The 14,095-nt window shown below is 52.8% G+C and overlaps 6 protein-coding genes across 7 annotated transcripts; 3 read left to right on the forward strand and 3 right to left on the reverse strand.

Annotated features, from left to right (window-relative positions):
- The first annotated feature begins 57 nt into the window (after positions 1-57).
- On the forward strand, positions 58-1,999 carry NCU11174 (MIP-2A). Its single transcript, XM_001728445.2, has 2 exons — positions 58-678; positions 763-1,999. The coding sequence occupies exons 1-2, from the start codon at positions 494-496 to the stop codon at positions 1,208-1,210; spliced, it is 633 nt and encodes a 210-aa protein (XP_001728497.1). The 5' UTR covers positions 58-493; the 3' UTR covers positions 1,211-1,999.
- hH4-2 (histone h4-2) lies at positions 1,833-3,672 on the reverse strand. The gene is made up of 3 exons (XM_951504.3): positions 3,002-3,672; positions 2,548-2,685; positions 1,833-2,482 (listed from the first exon to the last, which is right to left on the reverse strand). Exons 1-3 carry the CDS (start codon positions 3,009-3,011, stop codon positions 2,319-2,321), a joined length of 312 nt encoding a protein of 103 aa, XP_956597.1. The 5' UTR covers positions 3,012-3,672; the 3' UTR covers positions 1,833-2,318.
- Positions 3,673-4,093: 421 nt separating this feature from the next.
- NCU00213 (nuclear protein bimA) lies at positions 4,094-8,121 on the reverse strand. The gene is made up of 2 exons (XM_951505.2): positions 4,816-8,121; positions 4,094-4,752 (listed from the first exon to the last, which is right to left on the reverse strand). Exons 1-2 carry the CDS (start codon positions 7,201-7,203, stop codon positions 4,678-4,680), a joined length of 2,463 nt encoding a protein of 820 aa, XP_956598.1. The 5' UTR covers positions 7,204-8,121; the 3' UTR covers positions 4,094-4,677.
- A 1,584-nt stretch (positions 8,122-9,705) lies between these two features.
- On the forward strand, positions 9,706-10,544 carry NCU00214 (hypothetical protein). Its single transcript, XM_951506.2, has one exon. The coding sequence runs from the start codon at positions 9,778-9,780 to the stop codon at positions 10,282-10,284; it is 507 nt and encodes a 168-aa protein (XP_956599.1). The 5' UTR covers positions 9,706-9,777; the 3' UTR covers positions 10,285-10,544.
- NCU00215 lies at positions 10,288-11,790 on the reverse strand (the record flags this gene model as incomplete). Of its 2 annotated transcripts, XM_011395486.1 has the most annotated exons (3): positions 10,409-10,917; positions 11,091-11,353; positions 11,524-11,702. In XM_011395486.1, the coding sequence occupies 3 exons, from the start codon at positions 11,700-11,702 to the stop codon at positions 10,409-10,411; spliced, it is 951 nt and encodes a 316-aa protein (XP_011393788.1). The 2 variants fall into 2 exon arrangements, with proteins under 2 accessions (XP_011393789.1, XP_011393788.1); XM_011395487.1 differs by having other exon boundaries at positions 10,288-10,917; positions 11,091-11,790.
- A 315-nt stretch (positions 11,791-12,105) lies between these two features.
- On the forward strand, positions 12,106-14,094 carry NCU00216 (NADH-cytochrome b5 reductase 1). Its single transcript, XM_951508.3, has 3 exons — positions 12,106-12,597; positions 12,661-12,742; positions 12,818-14,094. Exons 1-3 carry the CDS (start codon positions 12,441-12,443, stop codon positions 13,509-13,511), a joined length of 933 nt encoding a protein of 310 aa, XP_956601.1. The 5' UTR covers positions 12,106-12,440; the 3' UTR covers positions 13,512-14,094.
- Position 14,095: the final 1 nt, after the last annotated feature.

Here is a 14,095-nt window from a genome sequence, read left to right on the forward strand (position 1 = left end):
GGCCTGGATTCGCCCCTGTAAGGTCCACTGTTCAGCCTCGTGGAGCCCCCATCTTTCTGTAAAATTCCCCGGTTCTGTCTTTTCCATTTGTTCCCACGGAACAGCTCACCCCGCTGTCCGCGCACTGTCCGCGGCAGATGGACACACGGGTGCACCTGCAGCATTAGCGTCGTCCGTCACCGAAGGAACCTCCAGCTCCAACAACCACGCCCGCCCGCCGAACTGGCTGCTGTACCTACGATTCCCAGCAATCAACTGGAACAGGCGACAGACCACCCCCAATTCCGGGCCACTGAACATACCGCGACCGAATCAACAACCAACAGCGCTGGCCGCAAACACATCTGACGACAGACACGCACGATACGAGACACAGAAATAAACAAAGCGAAGACCCCCAACCCACCACGACCAGACAGGGGAGCTTGCGGAGCATCACATCAGGGCATCAGGGAACTACCGGCAACACGACCACGACACCCGGACAACAATCATGAGCTACTACTTCGCCATCATTGGCACCCAAGATAACCCGCTCTTCGAGTATGAATTTGGCACCAGCAAACAAGGCGGCGACGGCATGGCGCGCTTCACGGAACAAGCGCGACAGCTCAACCAATTCATCATCCACAGCAGTCTGGACATCGTCGAAGAAGTCCAATGGACCAACGGGCAGATGTATGTCTCTCTCTTTCCCCCCCTCCCCCCTCTCCTCCTCCTTTTTTCAAGCTCCCCTACTAACCTCCCATATCCTTTATCCAGGTACCTCAAACTAGTCGACCGCTTCTTCACCTCGTACATCTCCTGCTTCCTAACCGCCTCCAACATCAAATTCCTCCTATTGCACCAGCCCCCCTCCTCCTCGTCCTCCTCTGCCCTCCCCCACCCCTCTTCCTCCGCCTCTACTTCAACCCCCTCTCTAGTTTCATCCTCCCAATCATCAACCTCCGTAATCCCTTCTCTATCCACGCTCACCGGTGGCTCCAACTCCTCCACCAGCACCCTGACCGGGGGCACCAGCCGAACCTCGACCTCGATAGCAGCCAACCCGACCTCCCCACAAACCGAAGAAGCGATACGGAATTTCTTTGCCGAGGTGTATGAGAATTACGTGAAAGCCATCATGAGCCCGTTTTACAGGACGAACATGGAGATTCGGAGCCCGGTTTTTCGGGCGAGGGTGGCGGCTGCGGGGAGAAAGTATTTGTAGGACAGATACGGGGGCAGTAAGGGAGCTGGGGTGACAGCTGGGAGGGTGGTAAGGTGGGAGAGTAGTAGTTGGGGGAGGGCCAAGGGGAGAGAACAGGGAGAGGTCATGGCTATGGACGGGGTCATGGAAGAGTGAAAAGATAAGGCAAAGGATGAGGGAAGGGACGGTGGGGATGCTGAATTTGTTAAGAGCAGGGAGCGGCTTGGGTCGTTAGGGCAGACAAGATTGGAGGCGGTGGTCCCGAGTGGAAAGGGGATGGGGGGTCAGATGTTCCTGGAGAGGGAGATGTAGGGGACCAACGCAAGGGACAAGGGTGGATGTGGGATGTGTGTCTCTGAGGGTGACTGACTGTAGCCTGGTGTTGTGGTCACCAAGCAGATGGAAATCGATTACGTATCAATGTGATGACGGGACGAGGGACGAGAGAGGATGTGCCGGTACGGTACTCGTAATGTTTTATACCCCTTGAATTAGCTGGAAGGGTCGAAGGCATTTCACTTGATGCATGCAGATAGAGACGGGACGGCGAGCGGTATCGTGTAGCCATAAAAGATCAAGGCTCCGTGTGCCTGGTTAAGTCAAATGGCACACAACACACTCCGCACCGACGCATTACACATCACCGACATTGTAGTATTGGGCCAAAGCTGAGGAGACACGCTGCAGAGGACGCTGGATTATCATGTAAAGTAATCGATGATGACTAGCCTATTACGTGCCCATCACACATCTTCCTTCTCTCATTCGGGGACAGCTGGAATTGAAAAATGGAGAGAAGAAATGCGCAACGCACTGTGACAACAAATGTTCCCATCCATCATCCATCTCGCTCTGTATGTTTCTCATCATATCAAAGATGTAGTCGACCCTTTGCCTTTGCCACGACTAACACAACGCCTCCTGCCAAAACCAGCCGTCAAAAGCGGTAGTACCCGTGTGCCCCAAAGAACGCCATTCCCTTGCGCGGTTGTATCAAAACTGGAATCGCAACACACAAAAATTCGCCCAAAGATTCATGCCAATGTTGTAGTAATCAATCGCTCGTTTGTTGTTCTCCCTATCGTCGTGCACGTCCCCTAACCAGAAGTATAAAGCTTCGTGATCACATTTAACCACCGAAACCGTAGAGGGTACGGCCCTGGCGCTTGAGGGCGTAGACAACGTCAAGGGAGGTGACGGTCTTGCGCTTGGCGTGCTCGGTGTAGGTGACGGCGTCACGGATGACACCCTCGAGGAAGGTCTTGAGAACACCACGGGTCTCCTCGTAGATCACTATTGGAGAATGGGTTAGCTGATTCTTGACTGGTGGAAAGATTGGGAGGGGAAAGGTAACATACTGGCAGAGATACGCTTGACACCACCACGACGGGCGAGACGGCGGATAGCGGGCTTGGTAATACCCTGAATGTTGTCCCTAAGAATCTTGCGATGGCGCTTGGCACCACCCTTGCCGAGGCCCTTGCCACCCTTTCCGCCTATAAAGTCATCATGTCAGCTTTGTCTGAATGAAAAGTGGGTAGTTGATGTCGACGACGGTGAGGTCTGATGCAAGCTGATGATTGTTGACGATGCGTCGTCGGTGATGTGGTTGGAGTGGTGTGCTGCAAGTGAGGTGACGTGACGCGTTAAGGAGCTATGCCCCCATGCATCGCTACCACATTCCCCACGTACACGCTCGACCGCCAAAAAGGTATCGCGAACTCTTGGGCAAGCAACCGCGCAGCCATGCATGTATCGACGACAGCGACGTCGACAAGTAGGAACAAGACAAATGATTCAAGTATTACTTACGTCCAGTCATGTTGATTAGTTGATGGGGTTGTGTATTGATTTAGATGATCCGTGACGCGATGCACAGATTGATGGAGTACTGTTTGTGGATAAAAGCAGACACCAAGAAGGCTGAGAACAGGAACAGGAAATGGAGAGCGTTTGGGGCGAGGGAGAGGATCTGGTTAAATAGGCACGGGAGACGGGGGGTTGCAAAATGGAATCAGCGGGTCACTAGAGGGCAAGAAAGGTTTCAACAGGTGGCTGCGCGCCTGCCCGGATTGCGGCTTTGGGGGTTGGTGCTGATTACGAAGGGTGGAATGAGTGGGAAGGTGGGCGATAGCAAAAGGGCACTAATCCTTTTTCGGAATTACGAGTGGTGGTTGCTGGGTGTGTTGTGTGAATTTATTTTTTCAGAACTTGATCAAAACTGCCGTTATTTGCGACGTGCAAATCGCTTGTTATTTCATGCTCCAAAAGCGTGCTGCTTGGAGCCGTTTGTTTTCCCCCCAAGAAAGAAAGGGCCCCTGCTGCACATCGCGTTGTGTCGTTGGTCCAAAAAGAAGCGGGAAAGACCGCAAACTGGTCTGTGCTTGCACCAACCTTGCTTTAGCGTCGTATGAAACCATGCGAGCCATGAACGCTCAGGCCAGGAGACCGTTCCTCGCTGATTCTGATGTCGAATCGTCTTGAAGGCTCGCTCTGATTGGTTTGAATCTGGAAATCGTGTCTGAAATGGATGAGGTTCTTAAAGAGAAAGGGGAAAGCCTGGGTGCTGAGGAGGAAACATGGGACAACGGGAAATCCGGGGATGCAAAAGGCCTCGGATGTATTAATATATTCTAGAACTGTAAAGCACTCTGGAGTCTTCCATCCCAGATCACCCTCACCAAACTTGCTTCTCGACTCTAGAGTCTAGACGAGTTTGCGGTTGCTGAGGCTGTCCCACTTCGGTACTTCTCGTTTGGTATCTACGATGACTTCTTCACCTGTGATACCTACCCGCTCTTGCAATTCTTTTCTTGGAAAGTCACGCCGACAAAACTTATCCAACTTATCAGGCGCATGTTTTCTACTTTTCTTCTGCAACGACTTTTCTTTTCTTCATCGGCCCTCTTCGACTCAAACCGCCAACTCATTCTGGTCTCCCGTCCTTCATAATGCAGACATAACCAGGCCTCCTTAAGGACTCTAATGCCAATGAGGACTATACATTCTGGCCAATGCAATTTCAAGGTCACGATTACTCCTCTAATCGTCCAGTGTGCCGTTCTCGAAAAAAATCCATGTAGGTGAGAGGTCCGAACCCAGTAGTGAGGATATACCAATACGCCGGCTTCCTCACACCTGCCCATGTTCTCCGTTCCCAAGCATAAAAACGCCTTTTCCATGCAGACATTGAGTGCGAATGTGAAGCAGTAGCTGGATCTGGAAGCGAACGGCCTGCTCTTTCTGTCTCATTCCGTCGCCCAGCAAGAAGCTCCCGCGCATCAGATTGGTGACGCTTTTGTCACCCATTCGTCACCAATAACATCATATCCATCTGGTAAGCCATTCTCTTCAAAAGCAATTTGTTGAGGGGTATGTAACTGGAAAAACGCATCATCATGCAACCTGAACCCGTAGCCATAAAACAAGAATGTCCCACCATACCCATACCACCAAGACCAAAAGCAACATATTTAACTTCAGGGGTATCACTGCATCATGGAATCGTCCGGTCCTTCGTCGTCCTCCAAGCTCTCAATGGCTTCCTTGATTTGAAGGCTCGCCTGATAGCAGCAACTGTTAGCAACATCTTCTATCCCAGTCGCCTCCTTCAGTACAAGACTCACCTTTGGATCTAAGCTCAAAGCAATGGTAAAGTGGCGCACCGCCGATTTCTTATCGTGCAGTGTCTTGGAGAGCTTGCCCAAAAGGAAGTGCACCTGAGCCCTGTCTGGAGCCAAGTCCTTCAGAATCATGAGTTCTGTCTGCGCCGCCTTTAACTGTCCCATCTGCAAAAGGGCACGAGCCTTCTTTAGCCGGACATCAGGGGCACGTGGAGCCAGTTCGGTCGCTTTGGTGAAGTACGGTAGGGCCTGTTTGAACTGTTTCTGCCTGTGCAAGACCGAGCCTATGCAGCAGATTAAAACCGCATGGGCCGGATGGATCACCGAGGCAGCGTGATAATGGCTCAGTGCCTTGTCATAGTTACCCAGCTTCTCGTAGACCCTTCCGATGCCGTAGTATGCATTGTAGTGGCGCTTGTCTGCCGCTATGGCGTGTCGGTAGGCCGTGAGGGCTTTGTCGTATTCCTCGTTTTCTACATGCTCGTGTCCTTGTAGGGTGTAGGCGTACGCAAACTTGGGATCCAGTTGCGTCGCTCGCTTGAAACACCTCAGGGCTTGCTCATGATCATATGCCAACGACCATGCGTTTCCAAGGGCACACCATGCTTCTGGTGAATCCCATACTGAGTCGATCATCTCATGGGCAAGGAATGAGAGCTCCGTCTCTTTCTTCAAATGCCACAGAACAGTCGAGTAGACCTCCATGTCCTCAAGGCGAGTCGGAGCAATAACGCGAAGTCGCTTGAAGTATTTCTCTGCCTCGGCATAGTTGGCCTGTTCATATTGAGTCCTTCCCATCTGTGCCAAAACCCAGGGTGTGTCCTGGTGACTCCTCGGAAGTGACATGTACGCCGCCACTGCCTCCTGGCATTGGAACTGGGATGAAAGCGCATAACCGGATGCCAACTTCTTCAACAAATCAAATATTGTTTTCAAAGCTTCTTCAACCGCCTTGACAAACTCAGACTCCGCTGGTTTAGGGGCGGGGGGTGGAGGTGGTGCCGCCTGCAGCACCGGCGGCTCCTTGGTGCGTGGTACTGCCTCGGCGTGGTCAATGTCCATACCAATATCCTCCTGTGGCGGCTTCCGGCTGCCACTGATAACTCGACCAACGTTTGCTCCACTAGAGCCCGGCCGAGCAAATCGAGATATTGGGGGCCTAGCCTTCCTCAGCTCACGGGTTGCTCCCGCGCTCGTTGTTTTCGTTGCCGTTGGTCTTGGAACTACATTAAGTCTTGCACTTCGCCTAGGTTCCTCATTGTTCATCGATCTTGTTTGGACTGGATGCCCTGCTGCCGTGCGTTTTCTTTCAGTAATTGAGCTGGAAACCGTTGATGTTTTGGTACCTGATTCCGCATGGTCTTTCGCTGATTCTTGAGCTTTATCTTTTCTTCTTGTTCCCAGACGGTGTCCCGTTCTGGGTGGTGCATCAGTTACAGTAGAGTCTGTTGCCTGGGCCGCCCGAGTTCTCCGAGGTGGCGCTTGCGGCGGCTCTGCCTGGTGTACAGCACGAGTGACCTGAGGATTATGGGCGGTTGGAGCAGGCGCAGATTGCGTATCGGTTTCCTCAAGCGGTTTCCCTGGCTGACTTGATGTAATGCCTGACTGAGAAAGATACATCTTGGATATAAAGCCATTTTCCGAGTCTGGATATGACGCCGATTCCTGGGATGTCCCATATGGCCCGAATGGATCGCTTGGCTGTCTGTTTTGTTGCTGGCCGGTCTTCTTTAGCTGCAAGGGCTCTGGTGGTTGCGGAGAAGGACCTGCAATCCAAGCAAGAATCGGCGTAGCGTTGAGGCCATGCTCGAGGGTTTGCGCAAGACCATCGCTCGCTCTGAAAACATTCGGCACTCTGACGCTCACTCCCATGTCGTATAGGTTTGTGAAAGCCTCCCACATGAACGGATTTCGTCGTAGGGCCTCTTCAAAACATGGTATGGCCTTTTTCTTATCGTCATATGCTCGGTAAAGTCTGCCCAGGAGACAGCTAAAGGCAGCCGCATCGGGATATGGCATCCTGGTAAAAGAGGTATGTTTCCCCAAGTTGTCCGCCTTGGACCATTGTTTCCTCCCATTCTCCAAGCCCGTGATTCCGTCTCTGTATCGCTCCAACTCCAAGCACGCCTGAGCGAAGACGTAGCAGGACCCTAAATGCGAACCTCTATATCCCGAGCCCCGACTGACATGGTAGGCGGTTCGAGCGTCGCCGAGTCGCAGATGGGTGTAGGCGAGGAGATAGGCGGAATCGCAAAAGGATTGGTCGTGGGCATAGAGTCGCTCGGCAAAGAAAAGTGCGCTCTCGTAGGCACAATTGTCGAGATGGTAGTAGATGGCCTGCCTTAGCAAAAGGGAGACGGTAACATTATTTGGCGTCATCTTCCCCGCCATGGCCAAACCACCAAACCCGCGGTCGAAGTGGTGTATGAGTTATGCTACCGGCAAAACGGATCCATGGGATTACCGAATAAAAGATGGTGACCTGAGGGTGAAGCGCCTCGTTCAGAAAACCGAATGTCGGAGGGTGGGCAGGAGTAGCAAATTCGCAAGGCTCACTTCGAGCGAAAGGGTTATCGAGGGGCGAGGCCTAAGTCGTTCTTCGTAATCGTGAAACTCGTAAATGGACGGAGCGATCTTCGTTGTCGGAATCAGTCTGCGCCTGCACGGTCAAAGCAAAAGCCGGGTGCAAGGGGGAGATGGGCTGCGCTCAATGAAGGGCGCGCGCGAACAATGGACGATGCAGCTGCTGTATTAAAAGAGTATCGACAAAAAAAAAATCCGAGTTTGCTGAAAGCGTCGCAAAGGGTAGAATTGAGACTTTAATGGCGGAGTGATGGAATGTTGAAGGTGCCGCTTTCAAGATGCAAGATGGTCTGTGACGTCGGAGAACAAACAAAAAAAGAAGAGTTGAAGATGTAGTATGATGCACCCGGCAAGCAGGTCGTCACCGACAGGGAAGGGTCCAAGGGTCAGCTTCTCCAACAACGACAACAGCAACCTGGGTACTATGTCTAACACGACATGACTTTCCACTCTCCCAAACACTTCAGTTTGTGTTGCAACTAGACCGAGCACCTCGTGACGGAGGGATTGAGATGGCGGCGGCAGCAAGGGCTGCTTTGGTCGCGCGGCAGCGTTGAAGTCGCGATACAGATGGTGAATTCGGAAAGGCGAAGGTCACGGCAACCACACTCTTCCCTTGATTTGCTTGTTGCGGCTGCAGCGCTGGCTGGCTGTCAGTCTCGTTCGCGACTCCAGGGTGAGACTTTGGTTGGGTTGGGTTGAATGTTGTGGTTAGGTGCGGTAGCTGCGCGACGCTGCCTTCCGAACCAAACAGTGGTGGGGAAAGCTTGCCGGGCAACACAGTGACAACTGACCCGACCCCCGGTCTCATCGATCTTCACACCTCAGTTCTGCAACTGCAAACTGCCCGACAGCTGCCGAGACCGGCTCATCCCCATCGTAAGTGCAGTGTACAACTTCAGTGTAGTAACCCAGGCTCCCAGGTAGAGGTAGTCCAAAGCCACATGGCGCCCTGGTGCCTGCAGCGCCGTCAATCGATCTGATTTAGCGCAAGCAATGCCGAGTCACCATTCCCAGCCACAGTTGATCTCCAAGTGGCTGGCGAAGATCCATTTGACATCAACACCATGGACCTCTTTAAGCTGCCGTTTCCCTCCATATCATCCATGCATCTCGCTCATCCTTTGCAATGCCAAGATTCGGGTCTACCTTCATCATGCAACAACTACTATGACAAAGAAATTCTCACTGTAGGGTTATCGGCGACGGTCCTGAGTGACGCGTGGAATTTCATCCTTGCTCCTGCCCTCTACTGACTGTAGTGAGTAGTGTAGATTGATTTCATGATGGGCAATGTGCAGGAACTATAGGGCAGGTGTGCTTCTGGCTCATCAGTCGGTCCTTCCGGGGACAAGTGAGGGTGGGGAAGTTACTGCCGCTTGCGGATGGACCGCTTCAGGTCGGTGTTGACTTCAATCTTTCTCATATCAAGAATCTCCGCCGCACTCTGGCGGCTGGGTACACTGTGTCTCAATCTAAATCGTTTCAAGTTCACATGCACCAAGGATGCCTTCGAACGAAGTCTTGGACTATCCTCGTTTCTTATATTCATGCTCCTCTTCACCCTTTCTCTTGGTACCCACGCTCCCGACCATCACCTGGCCGACCTCATGATGTATCCCAGACATCAACAGTGACTCTGCGGCCATTCCCGCGCAACATACTACTAATCATCTGTCATCTCGGTGTTGTATATTTACCACTCGCTCAATTGTCTCGTCCCCGACTCTTGATGACCATTTGGGCTCACCCCCAAATTTCATCATCAATTGCAAATTGTCCATCCGGCGGTGGGCGTTGCTCACCGAATCCCGAAATTGTGGCAACTCATTCGAGTTATGTCTAGCGAACAGAAGATTGATCCGTCTTTTGGTGTTGTACCGGCGTTAGGCACTGCACGCCCTGCACCGTTACACGGGCATTGTAACAGGAGTCAAGATTTTCGTAAAGGTATTGAACCTTTCACTCACCATTGCTTCCCTTGCTACACTGCGAGAGGTGAAAGTTGAAGCATGTAAAACTACCTAGTCTCGCTACTTTATTTGAGAGCGAGGGAAATGGTCAAGAAAGTACTTTGACGATGGTGCAACAACTCACTCGCTTCATCGTGAAGTTAGGAGTGGAGTAAGTCGTGATGGGAATTGCTCTCGAGAGTCGAGACTACTGTATTGCTTAGTCAGCAATACATTGTCGCCATGATGCCAAGACGCAGCTTCCGTTCAAAGCTGGCTTCTTCTCTCAACCCTGAACAGCCAAGCAGGGGACTCCATCAATCCTCCTTCACAACACTCAACATTGAAGACAGCGAGTGCATTCAGTTTGCCGGCATATCTCAAAATCACGTCAATTTCATCAAAAATAAGCACCCATAAAACCTGACCAATGGCTCAAAAAGCGCGCAAGGACCGGGCCAAGTCCAACGAGACGACCCTCAAGAACCTCCACATTGGTTCCCTCACCGTCAACGGCATCTTCCTGCTCTCTCACTTCCTCTTCCGGTCGCGCTCCCTTCTGTTTTGGTTCATCCTCTCCATCCCGAGCTTCCTCTGCCAGTACACGCTCGAGAAAACGGGCCGGCCCAGCTATGACCCCTCTACCAAGGCGCTCAAGGCTTCCGGCGAGGACCTCGCCGCCCCAGGCCTGACCGAGTACATGTTCGACGTGGTCTGGGTCACCTGGGCGGCTGCCATTCTCGTCACCCTTTTCGGCAACTGGGCCTGGATCTTCTGGACCGTCGTCCCTGCTTATGGCATCTACAAGGGCTTTGGCCTGATGGGCGCCGCCAAGTCTATGGCTGGGTTGGGCGGCATGGGCGCCGACGGCGGTGATGCTGCTGGTGCTGGTGCTGTTCCCGCTGGCAACAGGAAGCAGAGGCGTGCTGCTGCTTAAAGTGGGAAAAGCTTTCAAGTGATACTGCATGTGGTCTAGCCGCTTTGCGCTGTCTATCAAACTTCTATTCTACTTTCTTCCAACTACACACATCGCCGCCATTGCCAACTACGACCTCGGTCACCTACGCCTTATGCCACTCTTGCTCCTTGGTCCATTCCCCAATTAGCACCGGATCAACATCCTTCACCAACACATGAACATGTTCCAGCGCTCTCACGCTCTGCAACGCCACCCAGTTCTTGAAATACAGCACTTTTCCCTCACCACCTGGTCCCAGCCGATCTACAAAGTACTGCTTCACGAAATCACCGACGATCTTGCGGCTCTCAGGCGTCATATCGCCCTTATCATCATCTACCGCGATGGGCGTGCGCGTCCACACTACCATGTGGGTGATGCCCGGTTCGAAGCCGTACGGCCAGTCATTCAGCAGGACGCAGTAGTCGGAGGGTTCGGCGAAGGGGACGTCAGAGACGGGCGTGAAGGGGGGGACCCCCCATGTCTTGGGCAGGCGGTGGGCGAGGAGGTAGTTGGTCATGCTGCCGTACGAAGCCTTGGTCTCGGCAGTCCATTTCATATAGCGCCGGAGATCGGACGGCTTGCGTTTGAGGACGGAGAGGTCATTGTTTTCTGTTATTTTCGGGAAGTGATGAAGATTCAAGAGTTAGAGACGTGGGCAAAAAAAAGCAAAACGGGTGGGCAGGTTGGCCTGTAATATCGATAACGCGTGGATGTGTACATATGATGATTGTAATGAGACGACGACGACAATGATGACAAAAAAAGGAAAGAGAAATCCCTACGGATAAGAACGCGCAGTTCAGCCCATGAGTGATACTTGAATTGCTCATCTGTCTGTGACAGCACCCACTTGTCGACAGCCGTAAGAGGAAAGGGGTTCTCCTCCTCCTCCTTTACCGGGACTGGGACCGGGTTCGGGTTCGGATCATTTGCCGGCGGCTCGGATGGCAGTAGAGCGTTGTCACCCATGATCTGAGCCTTTCCTTTCCGGGTTTCGCAATCGAGAGCAGGAATATTGAGAGGCGATTTGGGGTAATTCGGTTGGCTTGTGATTTTGTTAAGAGATCCCTTTGTGAGTCCAACCGTTCACAAGAGAACTTGCAAGTCACGAAAGCCCAGGACCGAAAAAAAAATCACCTCGATCGGACACTCGGTGAGCGGGAGCGGGATTCGGGGTTTCTGGGAGGTGATAGGTATTGTAGGTTGTCTTCTTACTTGTGACACGGGCAAAAGGTTGTAGCGAATGTACGACTTGTTCCTTGTTGTACAAACGTAATAAGAGAGTGTGAAAAGCCGAAGCGACGATGAACAACAAGAGCAGTTATAGGCGCATCGCATCGAAGATGCCCCTTGGGAACAGAGGTAGCAACATTACGAAGAGAGATAACGGCCATTTTGGGCTCCATAATTTGCTGATCTCGGGCCTAAGACGCTGATTCCTGTGGCCCAGTGAGGTGGTGTCGTGGAAGTGGGACTGCCGTTCCGTGATTCGGAGGCGGGGGGTTTTCCTCGGCTTCGGGACGGGACCTGAAATGTCAACAAAACATCCCCGGCATTGGGTGCCCGACGGTCACCGCCTTCCTTCAGCGGGATGATGTTAGTCAATTGAGCGCCGGTTGGCAGTGGTTTAAGGGTGTTGTTACAGCGGTGCACAGGGCAGGTACACACCTGTTGTAGCACGGGGCGCTACTGTATCACAAGCCCGTCAGGTCCCGTCCCGTCGACGATAGGTAGGTACGCACAGGCACCTAGAAACCGGTCTGGCCCGCAGCAGAATCGACCCACCCCTCAACACTCAACAACGGGACCTGGTCCGGGTGCCGTAGGCTCAAAACACACCCCCCTGTTTGACCCAGCCGAGTGGATTGGATCGTTGGATCCCCGCCTCCAGACTAATCGCGTTTTTGCCGTTGCTCGAGTCAAGGAAGAAGTGGCCTTTCACGGGTACTTTTGGGGAGTGGTTGGACAAGAGCAGAAAGTGGAATCCCTTTTTTTCTTATCAAGAGGAGCTCTTCGTCTTGCCTTACCCACCTCGCCGTCCTCCTCCTCCTCCTTCTTTCTTTTCTTCTTCTTTTCTTCCCTCCTCATCCTTCTTCTTAGGTAACCGACTAGAAGGGACAAAGACAGACACCATGTCCGAGGAATCGCTGCTCGAGCGCAAGTACTTTGACGGGATCTACATCCCCGCTGGCCTTTTGGTCTTCGGCACCGTCATCGTCAAGAAGGAATGGACTCTCTACGCCGCCCTTGCGGCCCTCATCTTGGGTGCCATCAAGTATTTTAGGATGCGTACGTTTTCCCCGTTATCTCGAGATGCTGAAAAATTCACGCGCTAACGACCTCTCGCTGCAGTCCCCAAGAAGGTTCTCAAGCCCGCTGTCTTCCAGGAGTTCGAGCTCAAGGAGAAGACCATCATCTCCCACAACGTCGCCATGTACGTATTTCTCTTAACCCCCTATCACGTATAGAAGCCAAAAACAAAGACTAACGGTTCCCCCTTTTGCAACAGCTACCGCTTCAAGCTCCCCACTCCCGACTCCGTCCTCGGCCTGCCCATCGGCCAACACATCTCCATCGGCGCCGCCATCGAGCAACCCGACGGCTCCACCAAGGAGATTGTGCGTTCCTACACCCCGATCTCGGGCGACCATCAACCCGGCTACTTCGACCTGCTCATCAAGTCCTACCCGACCGGCAACATCTCCAAGCACATGGCCTCGCTGCAAGTCGGCCAGACCATCCGCGTCAAGGGTCCCAAGGGCGCCTTTGTGTACACCCCCAACATGGTCCGTCACTTTGGCATGGTCGCCGGCGGTACCGGCATCACGCCCATGCTGCAAGTCATCCGCGCCATTGTCCGGGGCCGCGCCGCGGGCGACCGCACCGAGGTCGATCTCATTTTCGCCAACGTTACTGCGCAGGACATTCTCTTGAAGGAAGACCTGGATGCGCTGGTGGCTCAGGACAAGGGTATCAGGGTCCACTACGTCCTCGATCGCCCGCCTGAGGGCTGGACCGGTGGTGTCGGCTTTGTCACGCAAGAGATGGTGGAGAAGCTGCTGCCCAAGCCGGCGAGTGATGTCAAGATTCTGCTGTGCGGCCCTCCCCCGATGATTAGTGGGTTGAAGAAGGCGACGGAGGCGTTGGGCTTCCAGAAGGCTAGGCCGGTTAGCAAGTTGGAGGATCAGGTGTTTGCTTTCTAAGCGAGTCTTGAAGCAAGTCATGCATCGGATGCTTTGGCGTGTCTGCTTCCAACTAGAGGAGGACTCTAGGAGGAACATGATGGTGGGGAGTGTCAGTAATGAGATGGGTTGGAAAAGGAAAAGGTTCGGTTACTACGCGTCATGAGAGGCCTGCCCCCTGAGAGCGCTGTCGCCGATACCGGAAGGATCTAAAAAGGGGCTTCGCGAAGCTGTTCAGTTCTATGCACATGACAGGTCGTGGAGCCAGCTTTTCCTCCCTATATATATACCTATAATTTGCTCGAATTTAGGTACCATCCTATCCATATGTGTATTGCATGACAATGGCGAGAGTCAAGGCGGTCTTAAGTTTGTCGCCGACTTGCCCGGGCAAAGTGTATGGCATCAAGAGTCGATCAAATGCACAAATAATCGCCGTTCTGTCAATGGCGGAAACCTCAGTCAATGGCTATCAATTACCAAGCATCCATTGGGTTTTCAGCCTTAGCTATTACCAGCTCACAAACTTTATCATGAAGTCACATATTGCGTATATAAAGTCTGAGATGTATTGGGGTACCGAGCTGCCAACTCTTCCAAACCCG

Source organism: Neurospora crassa, linkage group III (genome assembly GCF_000182925.2).
Source record: "Neurospora crassa OR74A linkage group III, whole genome shotgun sequence".
Classification (NCBI taxonomy): Eukaryota; Fungi; Ascomycota; class Sordariomycetes; order Sordariales; family Sordariaceae; genus Neurospora; species Neurospora crassa.

Coding starts and splice junctions, on each gene's coding strand:
- NCU11174 (XM_001728445.2), top strand. CDS start 494: ATGAGCTACTACTTCGCCATCATTGGCACCCAAGATAACCCGCTCTTC. Junction 679..762: donor CAATGGACCAACGGGCAGAT/GTATGTCTCTCT, acceptor TCCTTTATCCAG/GTACCTCAAACTAGTCGACC.
- hH4-2 (XM_951504.3), bottom strand. Junction 2,483..2,547: donor TGTCAAGCGTATCTCTGCCA/GTATGTTACCTT, acceptor ATTCTCCAATAG/TGATCTACGAGGAGACCCGT.
- NCU00213 (XM_951505.2), bottom strand. CDS start 7,203: ATGGCGGGGAAGATGACGCCAAATAATGTTACCGTCTCCCTTTTGCTA. Junction 4,753..4,815: donor CTTTGAGCTTAGATCCAAAG/GTGAGTCTTGTA, acceptor TGCTGCTATCAG/GCGAGCCTTCAAATCAAGGA.
- NCU00216 (XM_951508.3), top strand. CDS start 12,441: ATGTCCGAGGAATCGCTGCTCGAGCGCAAGTACTTTGACGGGATCTAC. Junction 12,598..12,660: donor CATCAAGTATTTTAGGATGC/GTACGTTTTCCC, acceptor CTCTCGCTGCAG/TCCCCAAGAAGGTTCTCAAG. Junction 12,743..12,817: donor ATCTCCCACAACGTCGCCAT/GTACGTATTTCT, acceptor CTTTTGCAACAG/CTACCGCTTCAAGCTCCCCA.
- NCU00214 (XM_951506.2), top strand. CDS start 9,778: ATGGCTCAAAAAGCGCGCAAGGACCGGGCCAAGTCCAACGAGACGACC.